Source organism: Oncorhynchus keta, chromosome 15, assembly GCF_023373465.1.
Source record: "Oncorhynchus keta strain PuntledgeMale-10-30-2019 chromosome 15, Oket_V2, whole genome shotgun sequence".
In the NCBI taxonomy this organism is placed as follows: domain Eukaryota; kingdom Metazoa; phylum Chordata; class Actinopteri; order Salmoniformes; family Salmonidae; genus Oncorhynchus; species Oncorhynchus keta.
The window spans coordinates 9252612-9272784 of NC_068435.1; the positions used below are offsets into that span (position 1 = coordinate 9252612).

Here is a 20173-nt window from a genome sequence, read left to right on the forward strand (position 1 = left end):
GTCAATGTGGAGGCTATATACAGGGGGTACCGGTACAGAGTCAATGTGGAGGCTATATACAGGATGTTACGGTACAGAGTCAATGTGGAGGCTATATACAGGGGGTACCGGTACAGAGTCAATGTGGAGGCTATATACAGGATGTTACGGTACAGAGTCAATGTGGAGGCTATATACAGGGGGTACCGGTACAGAGTCAATGTGGAGGCTATATACAGGATGTTACGGTACAGAGTCAATGTGGAGGCTATATACAGGGGGTACCGGTACAGAGTCAATGTGCGGGGGCACCGGTTAGTTGAGGTAATTGAGGTAATATGTACATGTAGGTAGAGTTATTAAAATGACTGTATAGATAAGAGTAGCAGCAGTCTGTGAATGGGGGGGGGGCATATAGTATGGGGGAAGCTGTATAGAAGCCTCTTGGACCTAGACTTGGTGCTCCGGCACCGCTTGCCGTGCGGTAGCAGAGAGAACAGTGACTGGGGTGGCTGGAGTCTGACCATTTTCAGGGCCTTCCTCTGCCTGGTATAGAGGTCCTGAATGGCAGGAAGCTTGACCCCGGTGATGTACTGGGCTGTATGCACTACCCTCTACAGCGCCTTGTGGTCAGAGGCCGAGCATTTGCCATACCAGGCAGTGATGCAACCCGTCAGGATGCTCTCGATGGTGCAGCTGTAGAACCTTTGGGCAGCAGGTAGCCTAGTTGTTAGAGCATTGGGCCAGTAACCAAAAGATTGCTAGATCAAATCGCCGAACTGACAAGGTAAAAATCTGTTCTGTTCCTGAACAGGCAGTTATAACCCACTGTTCCCCAGTAGACTGTCATTGTAAATAAGAATTTGTTCTTAACTGACTTGCCTAGTTAAATAAAGGTTCAATAAACCTGTTGTATTCAGGAAATGTGACAGATAAAAATTTTATTTGAAATCAGTATCTTCGACTTGCCCATCTATTGTTATCTCCAAAGTTTTAGCATCTTCCATATGCATTTTTCTACATTGTACTTGACGGTGTAACCTTTGGTAGGTAGGCTGCGGTACAGCAAAGCCAAGTCAGCACGTACTCCTTGTTCTCACAGGGGAGGTGAAATGATAGGCTACAATGACTTTGCTCTTGATGCACGTCACAAATGACATGAAACAACAACCCCCGAGTGCATCAGACACAACAAAATAGATAAGTTACTTTAATTTTCTTTCACAGTACCTGTTCATTATAGGATAGACACCTTGGGGTTTAGCTGCACTAATCAAAGCAGTGAAGCAAGACTTTTTAATGGTCAAAACCATTCATCTTGGGGTGACGGGTGGAGCAGAGTTGCAAAAAGCAATCATGTCTCGCAATTATAGTATTTACACGCACACGCACACAGAGAGAGAGAATACAAAACATTAAGAATACCTGCTCTTTCCATGACACAGACTGAGCAGGTGGAAGCTATGATTGGGGTTGCACATTTTGAGGACTATTCAGAGATGGAAAATTTCCATGGGAATATATGGGAATTAACATTAATACCATTTAAATGTAGATGTTTTTTTGCATTGGATATATTTACCATGTCATATGGAGCCACAAACCTTTTACATTATCATATGTAGACAATTGCAAATGATTAAATCCTTCCAATAGAAATAAAAAAAAAACAATTTAGTTACGAATTGAACTTTAATTAAATGAGTAGACTCTTCACATGGGACGATTTCACTGAACAACAAAATAAATGGGAATATTGAATGTTCCCTAATGATCCATCGCAACTCCCAAAAAACGTTTTCAACATACATCTGTAAAATGATAGTCCAGAAACCAAAGCTTTGGTTGTCTTCCTCTCAGGCTTCCATGTCTTCTCCCTGGACCTCCTCAATGTCCACCTCTTGAACATCAGACTCTGAGGCCTCATCTTCATTGTCACTTTCCAACCTTGTTGAGGTTGACTTGTTGTCAGGCTCAAAAAGCCTCAAATTTGCCCGGGTGGCTACCAATTTTTCAACCCTTGTATTGGTCAGCCTGTTGCGTGCTTTGGTGTGTGTGTTCCCGAACAAGGACCAGTTGCGCTCTGAGGTGGCTGATGTTGGTGGGATTTGGAGGATAATGGAGGCAACAGGTGAAAGAGCCTCAGATCCACAAAGTCCCTTCTACCAGGTGGCTGATGAGAGATGTTGGCACGACTGCCATGTTGCATCTCCATCCCAAAGCCCTTGCTTGGAAGTGTACTTTGTCAGACTGCTTGCCCTCGTCCATGCCTTGTTGATCTGTGCACCAGACAGGATGCTCTTGCCAGCATACTTGGGGTCCAACATGTACGCTGAGGCGTGTATGGGCTTCAGGCAGAAGTCTTCAAGCTTTTTGATGTATTTCAGAACTGCAGTTTCCTCTGCTTGTAGCAATAGTGAAGTGGGCAGGGCAGTACAGATTTCTTCTCTTACATCTGCAAGCAGAGTCTGAACATCAGACTGGATGGCATTGTCTCCCTCAATCCGTGCAATGGCTACTTCTATAGGTTTCAGGCTACTTACCACGCTCTCCTAAAATACATCTAGGAGGATCCTCTTGATGGGGCTGTCTATATTGGCAGACTGTAATATGCCCATTTCTTGGAGAAACTCCTTCCCCTCCAGGAGACTGTCAAACATGATGGCAACACCACCCCAACTGGTGTTTCTGGGCAGCTTCAATGTGGTGCTCTTATTCTTCTCACTTTGCTCGGTGAGGTAGATCGCTGCTATAACTTGATGACCCTTCACATACCTAACCATTTCCTTGGCTCTCTTGTAGAGTGTATCCATTGTTTTCAGTGCCATGATGTCCTTGAGGAGAAGATTCAATGCATGAGCAGCACAGCCAATGGGTGTGATGTGAGGGTAGGACTCCTCCACTTTAGACCAAGCAGCCTTCATGTTCGCAGCATTGTCTGTCACCAGTGCAAATACCTTCTGTGGTCCAAGGTCATTGATGACTGCCTTCAGCTCATCTGCAATGTAGACACCGGTGTGTCTGTTGTCCCTTGTGTCAGTGCTCTTGTAGAATACTGGTTGAGGGGTGGAGATGTAGTTAATTATTCCTTGCCCACGAACATTCAACCACCAATCAGAGATGATTGCAATACAGTTTGCTTTCTCTATGATTTGCTTGACCTTCACTTGAACTCTGTTGAACTCTGCATATAGCAAATTAGTAAATAAAGCATTCTAGTTGGAGGGGTGTATTCATAACAATCGGAAATCGGTATTTATGGGCGCCGATTTAACGAGATATATATATATATATATATATATATATATATATATATATATATATATTTTTACACCTTTTATTTAATCTTTATTTAACTAGGCAAGACAGTTAAGAACACATTCTTATTTTCAATGACGGCCTCGGAACAGTGGGTTAGCTGCCTTGTTCAGTAGCAGAATGACAGATTTTCACCTTGTCAGCTCGGGGGATCCAATCTTGCAACCTTAACAATAGGTTGTTAATAACGACCTGCCTCTTTCTCGTTGCACTCCACAAGGAGGCTGCCTGTTATGCGAATGCAGTAAGCCAAGGTAAGTTGCTAGCTAGCATTAAACTTATCTTATAAAAAACAATCAATCATAATCACTAGTTAACTACACCTGGTTGATGATATTATCTAGCGTGTCCTGCGTTGCATATAGTCTGAGTGAGCATACAAGTATCTGACTGAGCGGTGGTAGACGGAAGCAGGCGCGTAAACATTCATTCAAACCGCAGTATCGTGCGTTTTGCCAGCAGCTCTTCGTTGTGCGTCAGGCATTGCACTGTTTATGACTTCAAGCCTATCAACTCCAGAGATGAGGCTCGTGTAACCGAAGTGAAATGGCTAGCTAGTTAGCACGCGCTAATTGTCGTTGTGTTGCTGGTTCAAGCCCAGGGAGGAGCGAGGAGAGGGACGGAAGCTATACTGTTACACTGGCAATACTAAAGTGCCTATAAGAACATCCAATAGTCAAAGGTTAATGAAATACAAATGGTATAGAGGGAAATGGTCCTATAATTCCTGTAATAACTACAACCTAAAACTTCTTACCTGGGAATATTGAAGACTCATGTTAAAAGGAACCACCAGCTTCCATATGTTCTCATGTTCTGAGTAAGGAACTGAAACGTTAGCTTTCTTACATGGCACATATTTTACATGGAACATATTGCACTTTTACTTTCTTCTCCAACTCTTTGTTTTTGCATTATTTAAACCAAATTGAAAATGTTTCATTATTTACTTGACGCTAAATTGATTTTATTGATGTATTATATTAAGTTAAAATAAGTGTTCATTCAGTATTGTTGTAATTGTCATTATTACAAATAAATAAATAAAAATCGTCCGATTTCAATCGGTATCAGCTTTTATGGTCCTCCAATAATCCGTATCGGTGTTGAAAAATCATAATCGTTCGACCTCTAATGTTTATATCCAAAAATCTCAGTATACATTTGCGTGTTATGTTCAGTAGTTCCAAAACATCCAGTGATTTTGCAGAGAGCCACATCAATTTACTGAAATACTCATAATAAACATTGCTAAAAGATACATCTGTTATGCATGGAACTTTAGATCCACTTCTCCTTAATGCAACCGCTGTGTCAGATTTCAAAAAAGATTTACCAAAAAAGAACACCATAATTTGGGTACAGCGCTCGGAGACCAAAACAACCCAAACGGATATCCGCCATGTTGTGTAGTCAACATTAGTCAGAAATAGCATTGTAAATATTCACTTACCTTTGATCTTCATCATAATGCACTCCCAGGAATCCCAGTTCTACAATAAATGTTTGTTTTGTTCAATAAAGTCCATTATTTATGTCCAAATACCTCCTTTTTGTTTGCGCGTTTAGCACAGTAATCCAAATTCATGACGCGCGAGCAGACAAAATCAAAAAGTTCCTTTACAGTCCGTAGAAACATGTCAGAGGATGTATAGAATCAATCTTTAGGATGTTTTTATCATACATCTTCAATAATGTTCCAACCAGAGAATTCCTTTGTCTGTAGAATTGCAATGGAACTCAAGCTAACTCTCGTGTGAACGCGTGGGGTCATCTCATGCCTCTCTGGCAGACCTCTGACTCATTCCCCTCTCAATCGCCCCCACTTCACAGTAGAAGCATCAAACAAGGTTCTAAAGACTGTTGACGTCTAGTGGAAGCCTTAGGAAGTGCAATATGACCCAATAGACACTGTATAGTCAATAGGCAATGAGTTGAAAAACTACAAACCAGGTTTTTGCCTGCCATATGAGTTCTGTTATACTCACAGACATCATTCAAACAGTTTTAGAAACGTCAGTGTTTTGTATACAAATATACTAATAATATGCATATCTTAGTTTTTGGGACTTTAAAAAAAAAAAAACATTTTTTATTTCACCTTTATTTAACCAGGTAGGCTAGTTGAGAACAAGTTCTCATTTGCAACTTCGACCTGGCCAAGATAAAGCATAGCAGTGTGAACAGACAACACAGAGTTACACATGGAGTAAACAATTAACAAGTCAATAACACAGTAGAAATAAAAGGGGGAGTCTATCTACAATGTGTGCAAAAGGCATGAGGTAGGCAAATAATTACAATTTTGCAGATTAACACTGGAGTGATAAATGATCAGCAGGCACTGAGTAGCAGGCAGTTTACTCTGGGCACCTTATTCATCCAAGCTACTCAATACTGCCCCCAGCCATAAGAAGTTAAAGAATCATTTTAAAGCCTTGAGACAATTGAGACATGGATTGTGTATGTGTGCCATTCAGATGGTGAATGGGCAAGACAACAAAATGTAAGTGCCTTTGGAACGGGGTATGGTAGTAGGTGTCAGGCGCACTGGTTTGAGTGTGTCAAGAACTGCAACACTGCTGAGTTTTTCAAACAGTTTCCTGTGTGTATCAAGAATGGTCCACCCCCCCAAAAGGACATCCAGCCAACTTGACACAACTGTGGGAAGCATTGGCGTCAACATGGGCCAGCATCCCTGTAGAACACTTTCGACACCTTGTAGAGTCCATGCCCATGTTAATAAACAATGCCATGCTGATGGGTGGTAACATTAAAATAAAACCCAGTCCTGAACAGAAACGTCAACTGAAAAGTATTAGCGTGTCATATGATAAGGGAAACACCACATTGACACACATTTTTGTTGTTGTTGAAACCCAGCTATATCATACTTTGACTAAAACAATGACTTATTTACTTCAATCTTTGTGCAACGTCATGGGTAATCTTTAGGGATTATCTTTCAGTGGGGGGATTTCTGCTCTTGTGGTACCTTAATATAATTGTAATGTATGCATAAAGGTGTCTAGTAGAATACACCTGTCCAAAAAAGAAGGTAGAGATTAATAAATGCATTTTCAATAGCTTCCAAAATCTTTTTTTTATTTTATTTTTTTACAATGGAGTACCTAAAAAAATTATGAAAATGTATGCATTCAGTACTGCTAAATGAAATAGCTGTGAAATGATGGCTGTCAGGTTAACACATAGCATTGGCTACACAACTAGCCAGCATACAGCTAGCTACAGACTGTAGTGATGGCAGTAGTACATTTCTTCTGCAGGGCATAAGGAAACTAGATGATACACTTATTATATTTTAAAATGTGAAATTATACAGCAATATTTCCCGTCTGTTTTCTTTTCAGACCCCCAGCAACTCACGCTCCTTGTATCTGAAGAGGAGGAACACTGTGAGCAGGAGTGGAGCCCAAGTCTGGGGCAGGAGGACCCGGAGGACCCAGAGCCCCCACACATTAAAGAGGAACACGAGGAGTTCAGGACCAGTCAGGAGGAGGAGCATCTTCAAGGGCTGGTGTCTGACACCAAAGACTCAACATTCACTCCTGCTTGTGTGAAAAGTGACAGCAATGATCAGGGCCCACCTCAGCTCTCACATCTTTACCAAACTCAAACTGTGGAGAACAAGGAGAAGCACTCTATACCCACCAACACAATTGAAGAGATCAAAACAGAATCTAATGGACAGGACTATGGAGTACCAGAACCAACTAGTGACTCTCATCCCCTCTGTGCAGTAAATCCTGGTTGTTCTGCAGCTCAGAGTGAAGCCAATGACAATGGGATGGAAAGTGGAGAAACACTGCCAGGATCTACACTACTCGAATCAACTAGAACATGGGTGAAACAAGGACAAAGCTCCCATACTGATGACAAGACAGCCAAACAGTTGCCCCAATTTAAATCCCCCAGTCAAAGAAACTCTGTTCCTTTTTCTTGCAAGGTGTGTGGAGAGACTTTTGTTTTCATGGGCCATTTCGTCCATCATGTGCGAGAAACACACACAAAGAACCAAGACTACATGTGTGGTGTGTGTGGAGAAGACTTTGAGTCCACAGAATGTATGATTGATCACCTGCGAACTCACACTGCAGAAATATATTATTGTGATGTTTGTAGCAAACGTTTCTCCTTTGAGTCTCATCTGAAGCAACATATGTTGGTTCACACTGGGGAGAGGCAGTATCAATGCAAAGAATGTGGCAAATGCTTCATTCATAGTGGACAGCTGAATACGCATGTGAAGATTCACACACGGGAGAAATTGTATCAGTGCAAAGAATGTGAAAAATGTTTCCCCAGTAAGCATAACTTGGACAGACATATGGTGATTCACATATATTCTAATCTGAAAATGCACAAGACTCACACAGGAGAGAAACGATATCAGTGCAAAGAATGTGGGAAATGCTTCCTTCATAAGGGACACCTGAATACCCATATAAGAATTCACACAGGAGAGAAACCATACCAATGCAACGAATGTGAGAAATGTTTTGGCCGGAAGGAAAACCTAACCGCACATATGAGGGTTCACACAGGGGAGAAACCTTACAAGTGCCCAGTGTGTGGAAAATGCTATAGCACTGCACAAGTTCTAAAATTGCATCAACTTCAAAGTCACTATCTAGGTTTCCATCCAATTGGTGATGGATTTCCATGCGAATAGTCCACATAGAAAGAACATGGCCATTTTATCATCAGGGGTGTGTTTCCAACAAACTGCATTTTTCAGCAGATAACATGCTGTGCTTTTATGTTTTCATATACCAAATAAATGTTTCCATTGCATTTTCAACTCTATGAATGGTTTTGTCACACACTGTTTGCGGTAAATGGTATTACTTGCCCAATCTGGTCTTGGCACATGCTCTATAAACAACAAGTCTGCTGATAAAGTGGACGAGGTAGGTTATATGATGAGATATGGATAAAATCAATAGCCTTTTTAAAAATGTGTTATAATTGGTAGCCATCAAGTCACCAGCATCATTGGACATTTGCATGAAACTCATCACTGTGCATTTAACCACCATAATTTATTCCGTCTGCCAATAAACGGAATGCTTTTTTCCATGTCGCGGTAGTAGGCTACAACGTCATTGTGTGACTCGGAAGTTCAATGCGCGACATGGTGTTTTTTTTTCACCGCAATTGTTGCGTGATCTATTTTAATCGATCAAAAAAATAAATAGTATCCCACCTTGTCTGGCGTATTTAGTTTAGCTGACATTAGGAAGTTTTACAGACACATTAGCGGGTTTCAAAAGGCCTGTCGTGACTTAAAAAAAAAAAAAATGTTTATGCATCAGATCATAGTCCTGTAGATCACTTCATTATTCCTTTTTGTTTACAAAGCTCTACTGTACGAGTTTCTGATTTATCCAACTTTTCTGTTTTAAAATATAAAAACATGACAAACCAAACCTGTTCACAAGGTTGGTTAACTCTTGAGGTTCCTCGGATCTCCACCGAACAAGTTGAATACGCTTTTAGTTATAAAGCACCTCGTTGCTCGAACCAACTACAAAATACATTACAATTAGATGTTCTGGTGCCACTTATTGAGGAATGTCATGTTTTTTTTTATTGAATATTTGTGTTGTGCTGTATTTTACTGGTTTTATATTGTATTTGATTTGTCTTATAAATTGTATATGCAGGGCTCCCTTTGGAAAAGAGACCCTGGTCTCAATGGTGACTCCCTGCTTAAATAAAGGTAAATAAGATTAATCTGCATGAAATGGTTGGATGAAACCTGGTTACTGTGAAGAGGTGTTCACGTTAGTATGTTGTAGGACTAAACATACTGGTGCCTTTTTGAGTAGTGCTTTAATCCCAAATGGTGATAATCGAAAACCATCACACTTTTCCGGCCTTGTGGTTGGAAGTATTTTTCTTCGGTGGTGCTAAGCACATACAATCTATAATCTAAAAATGATATAGTCAATGTGGGGGGAGGAGGGTACTTCATTTATTAATTTGTGTTGCTTTATAGCAAAAAGTGTCCTGCCCAAATGTTACGTCATGGTCCATTCTTTAGCTTGGAGGCTGCTGTGGTGAGGCGGCTCATAATAATGGCTGGAATGGAGTAGATGGAATGGCACCAAACGCATGATAATGTATTTGATACCATTCCACTGATTCCGCTTCAACCATTACCATGAGCCCACCTTCTCCAATTAAGGTGCCACCAACCTCCTGTGTTGGAGTGTTTTTTCAATCAGAAGGAATGAATGGCCTTTTCCAAATGGACACATCAGAAATGCGTCGATTCCTGTATATTTCATTTTTCCATAACGACCTACTCTAGGTTTACTCCAAAGTAGATATGTTGAGGAGATACAAATAAAATCCATTATACTTGTCATTACTTAAATGTCCCTCTGTTTTCCATAAGCCATCAAGATCCAGTATAACAGAAGTTCACATTCAAAAATTGAGTTTGAAGTGTTGCCTTTCTCTACGGTTGCAAACTTCCTGGTTATTTAACAAAGTTCCACGATTTTTTTCATAAACTATGTTAATTAATGCATACATTTGGGGAATATATAATTTAATGATTTCTTTATGAAAATTATATATTTTTTCAGATTATATCTGTGTCTGGTATTGTTCATGAGCTCTAGTGGACAGACCACATGGTTCCTGAGAAAATAGCCTATTATAAAAACATCTAATCAACAAAATAATTTCACTGGGTTCAAATCGAGGATACGCTGGATTGAAATCGGACTCGGGGATATCGTGCGCATCAATTGGTGCTTTTATGTTGAAGGCAAAACCTCTACAAACCGACGTGACACGTGTGGAAACCGGAAGAGGTGACAAACACAGGATTGTGGGAAATGTAGCAAATCTTTAGCGCAAGCAGCCTGCTGTAAGGGTAGTAGCCGCGCTAGGTGCATATCAGCAGGATAAAAAAAAATCGCGGTACAATATTACCGCTAACATTATCAAAGCCTGATAATGACCTCAGCTTCATGGAGCCTCTCGTTTATTGCCGCCGTCAGTATTCTTATTGCCTGCCCAAGACCCTCTCATTCCTGGGATTCAGACATTGAGCTCTACGATCTAGTGGAGGAAATTCAAAAAAACTTTTACGAATTCCTGTCTGTTGAGCAGGTAAGTCATAACTAGTTTGCTTTTTTTAAAGCTGTAAACGTTTACTAACTAGCATTTTCTTTTTGAAGTCCTAAATAGAGATCTGTTCCCATGATGAGGCCTGTTGTAGTTTTTTAAAACTAGCTACGTGTACCTAGACTACCGGGAGACGAGCAAATCATGACGTGTCAGGATGCTTCCCCTTATTTTGTATTATAACCCCTGATGAAAGTTAAGGTAGGTAGTTAAATATCGTTAGCTAGTTGTTCATCTTGCAAGGAACACTGTTGCTTCTCCAGCCAAAGTTTACTGGTCTGGGGCAGGCTTTTGCTCCAGCCCTACTCTAACACATACGATTTTTACTCATCTGATTCAGCAACGCATCAGGCAGGACCTTGAGCAGCTGAATGAGGTGTGTTGAAATAGGGCTGGAACAAAAGCCTGCACGCCCGTCAGCTCCCCAGGAGGAGGGTTGGCCACCATATGGACAAACTGAGTACAGGATAGTGTTGAATACAGTGCTGTCCTGCTTTGGAGTCATCCGAGTGCCATGTCTTTGTAGGACTCCGTTAACCTTGGAGGTGATTACTGTCCTCTGGATAGGATGGGGAAGCATAGGCCCCGATACCCTTGGTTTAGTTACTGTCCTCTGGATAGGATGGGGAAGCATAGGCCCCGATACCCTTGGTTTAGTTACTGTCCTCTGGATAGGATGGGGAAGCATAGGCCCCGATACCCTTGGGGTGGTTACTGTCCTCTGGATAGGATGGGGAAGCATAGGCCCCGATACCCTTGGGGTGGTTACTGTCCTCTGGATAGGATGGGGAAGCATAGGCCCCGATACCCTTGGGGTGGTTACTGTCCTCTGGATAGGATGGGGAAGCATAGGCCCCGATACCCTTGGTTTAGTTACTGTCCTCTGGATAGGATGGGGAAGCATAGGCCCCGATACCCTTGGGGTAGTTACTGTCCTCTGGATAGGATGGGGAAGCATAGGCCCCGATACCCTTGGGGTGGTTACTGTCCTCTGGATAGGATGGGGAAGCATAGGCCCCGATACCCTTGGGGTGGTTACTGTCCTCTGGATAGGATGGGGAAGCATAGGCCCCCGATACCCTTGGGGTGGTTACTGTCCTCTGGATAGGATGGGGAAGCATAGGCCCCCGATACTGTGGGACATGTCAGGTAGAATGAGAGCGTACAGACTGATTTAGTGCTATAGACTAGTTATTATGCTTGTGATAAACCATGTGTGATATATCACCACACACAATTACTCTCTGAAATGTCATGTACATGTCGTTCTCCCCCCACTAGGATGCCTCGTCAACGGACATCAGAAAGGCCTATCGCAGGCTGTCGCTCACGCTGCATCCTGACAAGAACAAAGATGCAAATGCTGAAACCCAATTCAGACAGGTCAGCCCACTCACTTATCATTTTGTATTTATTATGGATCCCCATTAGCTGCTGCCAACGCAGCAGCAACTCTTCCTGGGGTCCAGCAAAATGTATAACATTTTAAAACATTACAATACATTCACAGATTTCACAACACACTGTGTGCCCTCAGGCCCCTACTCCACCACTACCACATGTCTACAGTACTAAATACATGTGTATGGATAGTGCATGTTTCTGCCAATGTTTGTGTTGCTTCACAGTCCCCGCTGTTCCATAAGGTGTTTTTTTTTGAGCCAGTAAAGGGGGCTTTACTATTCTTGGGTAGCGGAATGACTTTAGCTTCCCTCCAGGCCTGAAGGCACGCACACACAATTTCTAGTTGGCTTAAATTGAAGATGTGGCAAATAGGAGTGGCAGTATCGTCTGCTATTATCCTCAGGTATTTATATTCAGATTGTCAGACCCTGGTAGCTTGTCATTGTTGATAGACAACAATCATTTTTTCACCTCTTCCACACTGACTTTACAGAATTAAAAAGTACAATTTGGTCCGATATACTTGGATGTGTAGTGTCAGTGTTTGTTGCGGGTATGTCATCCCTAAGTTTGCTTATCTTGCCAATGAAAAAGTCATTAAAGTAGTTTGCAATATCAGTCCCTACTCCCCATGGGGTTTAACACTCCCTACCTACTCCCTACGGGGGTTTAACACTCCCTACCTACTCCCTACAGGGGTTTAACACTCCCTACCTATTCCCAATGGGGTTTAACACTCCCTACCTACTCCCTACAGGGGTTTAACACTCCCTACCTACTCCCTACAGGGGTTTAACACTCCCTACCTACTCCCTACGGGGGTTTAACACTCCCTACCTACTCCCTACGGGGGTTTAACACTCCCTACCTACTCCCTACGGGGGTTTAACACTCCCTACCTACTCCCTACGGGGTTTAACACTCCTACCTACTCCCCTACGGGGTTTAACACTCCCTACCTACTCCCTACGGGGTTTAACACTCCCTACCTACTCCCTACGGGGTTTAACACTCCCTACCTACTCCCTACGGGGTTTAACACTCCCCTACCTACTCCCTACGGGGTTTAACACTCCCTACCTACTCCCTACGGGGTTTAACACTCCCTACCTACTCCCTACGGGGTTTAACACTCCCTACCTACTCCCTACGGGGTTTAACACTCCCTACCTACTCCCTACGGGGTTTAACACTCCCTACCTACTCCCTACGGGGGTTTAACACTCCCTACCTACTCCCTACGGGGGTTTAACACTCCCTACCTACTCCCTACGGGGGTTTAACACTCCCTACCTACTCCCTACGGGGGTTTAACACTCCCTACCTACTCCCTACGGGGGTTTAACACTCCCTACCTACTCCCTACGGGGGTTTAACACTCCCTACCTACTCCCTACGGGGGTTTAACACTCCCTACCTACTCCCTACGGGGGTTTAACACTCCCTACCTACTCCCTACGGGGGTTTAACACTCCCTACCTACTCCCTACGGGGGTTTAACACTCCCTACCTACTCCCTACGGGGGTTTAACACTCCCTACCTACTCCCTACGGGGGTTTAACACTCCCTACCTACTCCCTACGGGGGTTTAACACTCCCTACCTACTCCCTACGGGGGTTTAACACTCCCTACCTACTCCCTACGGGGGTTTAACACTCCCTACCTACTCCCTACGGGGTTTAACACTCCCTACCTACTCCCTACAGGGTTTAACACTCCCTACCTACTCCCTACAGGGGTTTAACACTCCCTACCTACTCCCTACGGGGTTTAACACTCCCTACCTACTCCCTACGGGGTTTAACACTCCTACCTACTCCCTACTGGGGTTTAACACTCCCTACCTACTCCTACGGGGTTTAACACTCCCTACCTACTCCCTACGGGGGTTTAACACTCCCTACCTACTCCCTACGGGGGTTTAACACTCCCTACCTACTCCCTACAGGGGTTTAACACTCCCTACCTACTCCCTACAGGGGTTTAACACTCCCTACCTACTCCCTACGGGGGTTTAACACTCCCTACCTACTCCCTACGGGGGTTTAACACTCCCTACCTACTCCCTACAGGGGTTTAACACTCCCTACCTACTCCCTACAGGGGTTTAACACTCCCTACCTACTCCCTACAGGGGTTTAACACTCCCTACCTACTCCCTACGGGGGTTTAACACTCCCTACCTACTCCCTACGGGGGTTTAACACTCCCTACCTACTCCCTACGGGGGTTTAACACTCCCTACCTACTCCCTACAGGGGTTTTTAAACCCAACTTCGTCTTGTTTGATCTCCATCTTACAAGTAGTCTATGGACACCTTACAGAGAAATTCCAGCAACAAATAGAATAGGTCATGTTTAAGTGAAACACTGTTTATATGCAGTGTTTTGTGGCAGTAAAAGTAGTTTGTGAGGTACAGTCATTTTCATACACTGCAATCTATCTGATTAGTTGAAGTATTGATTGCCATTTCTGTCTATTGCCTCACTGATCATTTTTCTCTCTCCCCATAGTTGGTGGGCATCTATGAAGTACTGAAAGATGAAGAGAGGAGACAGAGGTCAGCCCCCCACCTTCTCTCACTACTTTCTTCTGAAAGTGGGAGGAGTCTGTGACATTCACAATTTCGTACACAATTTTGTGGAGATTACAGTATTCTGTCATTATTAGGTATATTATATCCTCACCATGTTATTCACCAGTGTATAATTTTAGTGTGTATTTCCTATGTTATCCACCACAGCAGTGGGGGGAGAAAATGAGGAAAACATCATTTAAAAAAAAAAAAAATACCATTTTCACACTGCTGGGCTGAGCCAAGCTGTTCTGCCGCTTATCACTGCTTGAACCCCTAAAATTTGCCATCGGAGAAATCCTCGAACCACCCTTTCGTTTTGGTTCCTCTCAACTACAGGTACAATGATGTCCTGGTCAACGGGCTACCGGACTGGAGGCAGCCAGTGTTTTATTACAGGCGGGTGAGGAAGATGAGCAATGGGGAGCTGGGCTTCCTGCTCTTCCTCATCCTGACCGTGTGCCACTATGTAGTCATCTGGTCCGTCTACCTGGAGAAGCAGCTGGTGAGGGGACCGTGCATGACCTTTCACCCGTCTGGTTTTTTTAAACTACCAAACTGTAATCCAAATTTGCTATAATCCAAGTTTGCTGTTATCCGTTCCACAGCTTCAATTCTATTAACTTAGTCCCCCAATGGGCAGTTATTGCTGTGCTGAAAAAGTGGGATTAAAAAGCATTTTTCTGTGTTTGTATAAAGTATAAATACACTGGTGCAATTTAACACCGGGTTTCTCAGCCTCAGCATATTCAGGATTTTATAATAACCAATTACTTCCATTTAACAATGTTCAGTGAAATAGTCCAAAACTTAACTTATTGAATTATTCAAACTAAATATGTAAGAGATGTCACATTTCTCCCTCTGTCATATAATACATGTAATTGATTTGCAGTAAAATGTTTCCCCTTGAACCAAGTAAGATTCTGCAAATAAAAAGGTGTGTGTGTGTGTGTGTGTGTGTGTGTGTGTGTGTGTGTGTGTGTGTGTGTGTGAGAGAGAGAGCGAAGTGACGCCCATAGATTTCTAATAACCTGCTTGACGTCTTCCTTCCACATGGTGCTTCTCCTACTAGGATGAACTTCTGAGCAAGAAGAAAAAAGAGAAGAAGAAGAAGACGAGTAGCAAGAGTGCCGAAGAATCGCGTTTTATCGGACAGGAAAAAATAGACAGGTGAGTGTCACAAGGTGTTCCTAATTTCACAAGTAAATATCATATTGAATTATAATAATACAGCACTGCTTTTTTTTGTCAAAACGGCAAAATTTAACGCTTCATGCCCAACTTCTCAAGCGGTGGAACTGTATATTAGTAGAACATTTGAAGTGCTCGTTGCATGTGAAAATGGCATGGAAAACGCATTGGAATATTGCTCCTTTGTTTGTTCAGCATGTAGTTTATTCATGTGTGTTGTATGTACACTTCAGCATGGTCACGTGTCCTTTTCCTTTCAGGTCACATGACAAACCTCATTGGCAGGATATCCTGCCACTCAAGCTGAGCACTTGGCTTTATCTCTCTGTCAAGTCCCTCCCCCATGTCATACAGGTAGCCCTCCAACTAATTTAACCAAACCGAGTTCTGTTACCTTCACAGTCGAGGAGCAGCCCTTAGCTGTGGTATATTGATCAACATATACAGAGCCTAGTGAAAGTATTCCCTCTCATTGCACATTTTCTATCACTGTATTGGTGTACAATTATTATTATCTCTTAAATGGCAATTGATAAGATCCTATCAGCATCCTCAGCGAGCGACAATTTATCTTTAATTTGGTCTGTGCTTCAGGACGCCAAACAGTATTACAAAGATTATAAGGAGATGAAGATCCGAGAGAAAGAGGAAGTGGAAGCCATGGCACTGGCAGAACAGGATGCTACTACAATAAGTAAGGACTTGTAGAAGATTGAAGTAGACAACTTAATTATCTGCCTAATTATGACTGATTGTTCACTTTTGCCTGGTCTTTATTTAAAAGTAAGATTTTATTTTATTAACCAGCCTGGATAAATAAAGGTTAGCTGGATCAAACAAGAAAATGGGACATCATAATACATTTTATTTGTAGAGCAAAATCGTTTTTCTGATATAATTCAGTAACTGTGTTTGAATGTAAAAAAAAAAAAATGTATTTGCCCTTTAACGAGGCAAGACAGTTAAGAACAAATTCTTATTTACAATGACTGCCTACACTGGCCAAACCCGGATGACACCGCCTTATGGGACTCCCAATCACGGCTGGTTGTGATACAGCCTGGATTCGAACCAGGGTGTCTGTAGTGACACCTCATGCAGTGTCTTCGACCGCTGTGCCTCCCAGGAGCATCAGTTGTAATTGTCCCCAGCCGTGTGCTCTTGTCTCATCACATTCCTCACTTCCCACAGAAGAGAAACGATCCAAAGTGAAGAAGCCGAAGTTTGAGTTCCCCGTTTATGAGCCTTCCCTTACGGGCGCAGACAGCGCAAACTCACTGGCATACGACCAGGGAACGTCTATCGAGGAGATCGAAAACCAGCTGGATGACTGGCTCGAGGATAAGAAGTCTCAGAAGAAAAAGGTGGGTCCACAACATTTTCCCTCTGTGAACAGGTTTGTTCCATGACATTAGTAAAGCTCTGCTCTTTTAATTCAGCCAAATATTGGATTATAAAGTTTGTTTTATTTGCCATTTGTAGGTATAGTTGGACAGTTACCAGAGTGATCTGTCTAATATATCCTATTCTAGGGTCAAGTAAGGTAAATTGCATGAATCTGAGGCAACAGGCAAGATGGAATAGATTCTGGATGGTCATTATAGCGTTATGTTCACCAAAATACCTCAAATGCCCACCTTTTTCCCCAACAGGGATTTGCTTAAAACCTGGGAATTTTGGGAACGTTTCTGGAATTTTGCAGCCCTAAGCCAAAATGTCCTGGTCTTTGATCTAATCTTGTTTGTCGTTTCTTCAGGCTCCGGAGTGGTCAGAAGAGGACATCACTCTTCTGACAAGGAGTATGGCCAAGTTCCCTGGGGGAACACCTGGACGCTGGGAGAAAATCGCCCACGAACTAGGAAGATCGGTGACCGATGTGAGTATACATTGGGAATGGGTGGTGCATGGAAAACTCTGGACTTAAATGGAGGGAATGTGAATTTTTTTTGTCAGTCTTAGAAAAAATATACAGCAAAATTAACATTTTGTGTTTAGAAATTTAGGAGAATAGTTGCTTGTCAAAGAAAAATGTAAAAATATTGTGATCCTTTGCAGGTTACTGCAAAAGTCAAACAAGTCAAAGATGGTCAAACCAACACATCAGGTAAGTCCGTTTTTTAAAACGTTTTGTTTGACCTTTGCAGTAACCTGCGATGGACTACTTTATTGTTCGGTTTTTGCCTTGTCGTGCATGGCACATTTTTAAAAACATTTCTTCTACAATCATGCAATGTTTAATAAGAGATGAAAATGTAATGTATACAGCTGAATCCAGGATATTACTCCCAAATGCTGAAGCAGCATTTGTATTTAATGTCCGTGAGGAGACTAGGGACTAAGCCATTCCAGTTTAAACTTGTTCTGAAATGAGTGCTGACAACTGCACCATGTTTGTGTTGTGTTTAGAAAAATGTCCCCTTTTTTAAAAATGGAAGACTTTATTCATCAGCAGAGAGACAACATCTTAACTTGTACCTCTTTGATGCAGGGCTGGTGAAACTCTCTGAGCTCAAGGCCCAGGGCAGCAGCGCTTTCCCAGGAAAGGGCTCCATAGCTGGGGCCGGAGCCGTACCTGACAGCTTAATGACCCAGCGTGAAGACCCCCAGCCCCCGGCAGCAGCCATGACAGAGGGGACAGAATACAGGGGCGGAGGGGACGAAGAAGAGGGCATCCAATCCGGTGGTGTCAGGAGGAGAGGTAAAAAGACTGGGGGTGGAAGGGCGGGGGTTGAGGCTAAGGGACACAGACAGAGGGACTTTGACTACACAGCTGCAGCCGAGAAGGACAGCGGAGAGGAGCAGAGTCCGCCCCCCTCTTCAGTCCCACAACCGTCCAAGGAGAAGGCCACTGCGGAGACTGACGACGTCTGGACCCAGAACCAGCAGAAGCTTCTGGAGCTGGCCCTACAGCAGTACCCGCGAGGCACCACGGAACGCTGGGACTGGATCGCCAAGGTGGTCCCGGGGAAGAGAAAGGTGAGAGATTACCACCCCCCCCCCACATTGTAACATTGCAGAGTGTGTCAAAATGTTTGGCCGGCCCCCGTTTAAGCCGTGTGTACAGTTTGCCTAATCTATATTGTCTGTGGTAATTGACATGATCCGCCAACTTTCTTGACCACTTATTTAAAATTGAAATACTTTCCTGAAACCTGAAGCAATTTCGATGAGTGTTAGGTGTAGGTAGGTAGGTAGGTAGGTAGGTAGACTATAGAAATAACAAAACTTAAATTGTCATGAATAGCTGAGATGGTAAACCATGATTTAATTTTGAATGGTGATGGACCTATACTGTTTTTCAGGAGGAGTGTATGATTCGGTACAAACTTTTGGCTGAGCTGGTGCTGAAAAGGAAGCAGGCCAAGAGCTGACTCCCCCGAAAGACCGCCATCTTGAAATCAGTTTTTTTTTTGATCCCCCACAATGCAACATTGCAGGGTGTGTCAAAACGTTTGGCAGACCCCAGTTTAAGTCGTGTGTACACAGTTTATGGCCTAATCTAGCCCCTTTTCCTGGCTACCCTTTCAATGTGATCTAAAAGGATGGAATGAAATATAATGAATAATACACATACCATATGGTTGCTTCAACCTGTCTGGTTATTTTATCTCTTAAAAGGACAGAGGACCTGGGAGAAGGGACTCGGGCCCATCGTCTCATGTCTGTCATGTGCCTTAGCTCTGCCCAAAGCATGCCATCCAGCCTCCTCTCTATGGACTGCCATGTGAGGAGTGTTCAGCACACCAACAACAACAAAAATATCAATACTTTTTTTGCTGTGTCATTTTAAATCGCACATGTACTGAATATAACCTGTTGGAGAAGGAAATAAATGGTTTTATTTATTTACATGGATCCATTGATGCACTGTTTGAAATGTCAATTTCAGCCCCAAAAATATAAATAAACCAGCGGCCAAAAAGGGAAATTTAATTTTACCTTTATTTAACCAGGCAAGTCAGTTCTTAGTCACATTCTTATTTTCAATGACGGCCTGGGAACAGTGGGTTAACTACCTGTTCAGGGGCAGAACGACAGATTTGTACCTTGTCAGCTCGGGGGTTTGAACTCGCAACCTTCCGGTTACTAGTCCAACGCTCTAACCACTAGGCTACGCTGTCGCCCCGAAATGGTTCCAATTGTTTCTAAAATTCCCTATGTTGGAAAATTTAAGGGCTGATTGTGTGGGTTTACCCTGGCATGACGTTTTGATAACCTTGTAATTCTAAGACGAGGTGATTTATCAATATATTAAGCTTTATTTACTTTGATTTGAAAATGCTACTCCGCATCAAAGTAGACATCATGCAAGACTACAGATCCCTGCAAGCTCCTGCACCTAGTCTCCAGCTGACACCTTTGCTAACAGGTATTGTGTCAATTCAAAACTTTCACAAGACAGTTCACAGAATTATCAATATTTAAGAAATGTAGCCAATTTATTTATTACGACATTTAGGTAACATTGCAAGAACTAGAAATATAGACTTTTTCCTCTTGTCCAGGGTATCATGGCATTTGTATTTCTTTGCGATA

The 20173-nt window shown here is 42.8% G+C and overlaps 1 protein-coding gene and 1 long non-coding RNA gene across 3 annotated transcripts; one reads left to right on the forward strand and one right to left on the reverse strand.

Annotated features, from left to right (window-relative positions):
- Window positions 1–10077: 10077 nt before the first annotated feature.
- LOC118394387 (dnaJ homolog subfamily C member 1-like) lies at window positions 10078–19492 on the forward strand. Of its 2 annotated transcripts, XM_052463192.1 has the most exons (13): window positions 10078–10446; window positions 11743–11844; window positions 14382–14428; window positions 14783–14948; window positions 15519–15616; window positions 15898–15991; window positions 16232–16331; window positions 16829–17001; window positions 17394–17513; window positions 17693–17741; window positions 18126–18335; window positions 18408–18613; window positions 18940–19492. In XM_052463192.1, exons 1-13 carry the CDS (start codon window positions 10291–10293, stop codon window positions 19006–19008), a joined length of 1590 nt encoding a protein of 529 aa, XP_052319152.1. In that variant the 5' UTR covers window positions 10078–10290; the 3' UTR covers window positions 19009–19492. The 2 variants fall into 2 exon arrangements, with proteins under 2 accessions (XP_052319152.1, XP_052319150.1); XM_052463190.1 differs by having other exon boundaries at window positions 10080–10446; window positions 18126–18613.
- LOC127907557 (uncharacterized) lies at window positions 12672–14201 on the reverse strand. Its single transcript, XR_008064838.1, has 3 exons — window positions 14020–14201; window positions 13066–13530; window positions 12672–12764 (listed from the first exon to the last, which is right to left on the reverse strand). It is a non-coding gene; the product is annotated as an uncharacterized LOC127907557 (long non-coding RNA).
- Window positions 19493–20173: the final 681 nt, after the last annotated feature.

Bases quoted from the DNA above. Each gene is read 5' to 3' on its own strand.
- LOC118394387 (XM_052463190.1), top strand. From the start codon at position 10,291: ATGACCTCAGCTTCATGGAGCCTCTCGTTTATTGCCGCCGTCAGTATT. The intron at 15,617-15,897 runs GTGAGTGTCACA...TTTTCCTTTCAG, and splicing joins GGACAGGAAAAAATAGACAG to GTCACATGACAAACCTCATT. The intron at 17,002-17,393 runs GTGGGTCCACAA...TCGTTTCTTCAG, and splicing joins AGAAGTCTCAGAAGAAAAAG to GCTCCGGAGTGGTCAGAAGA.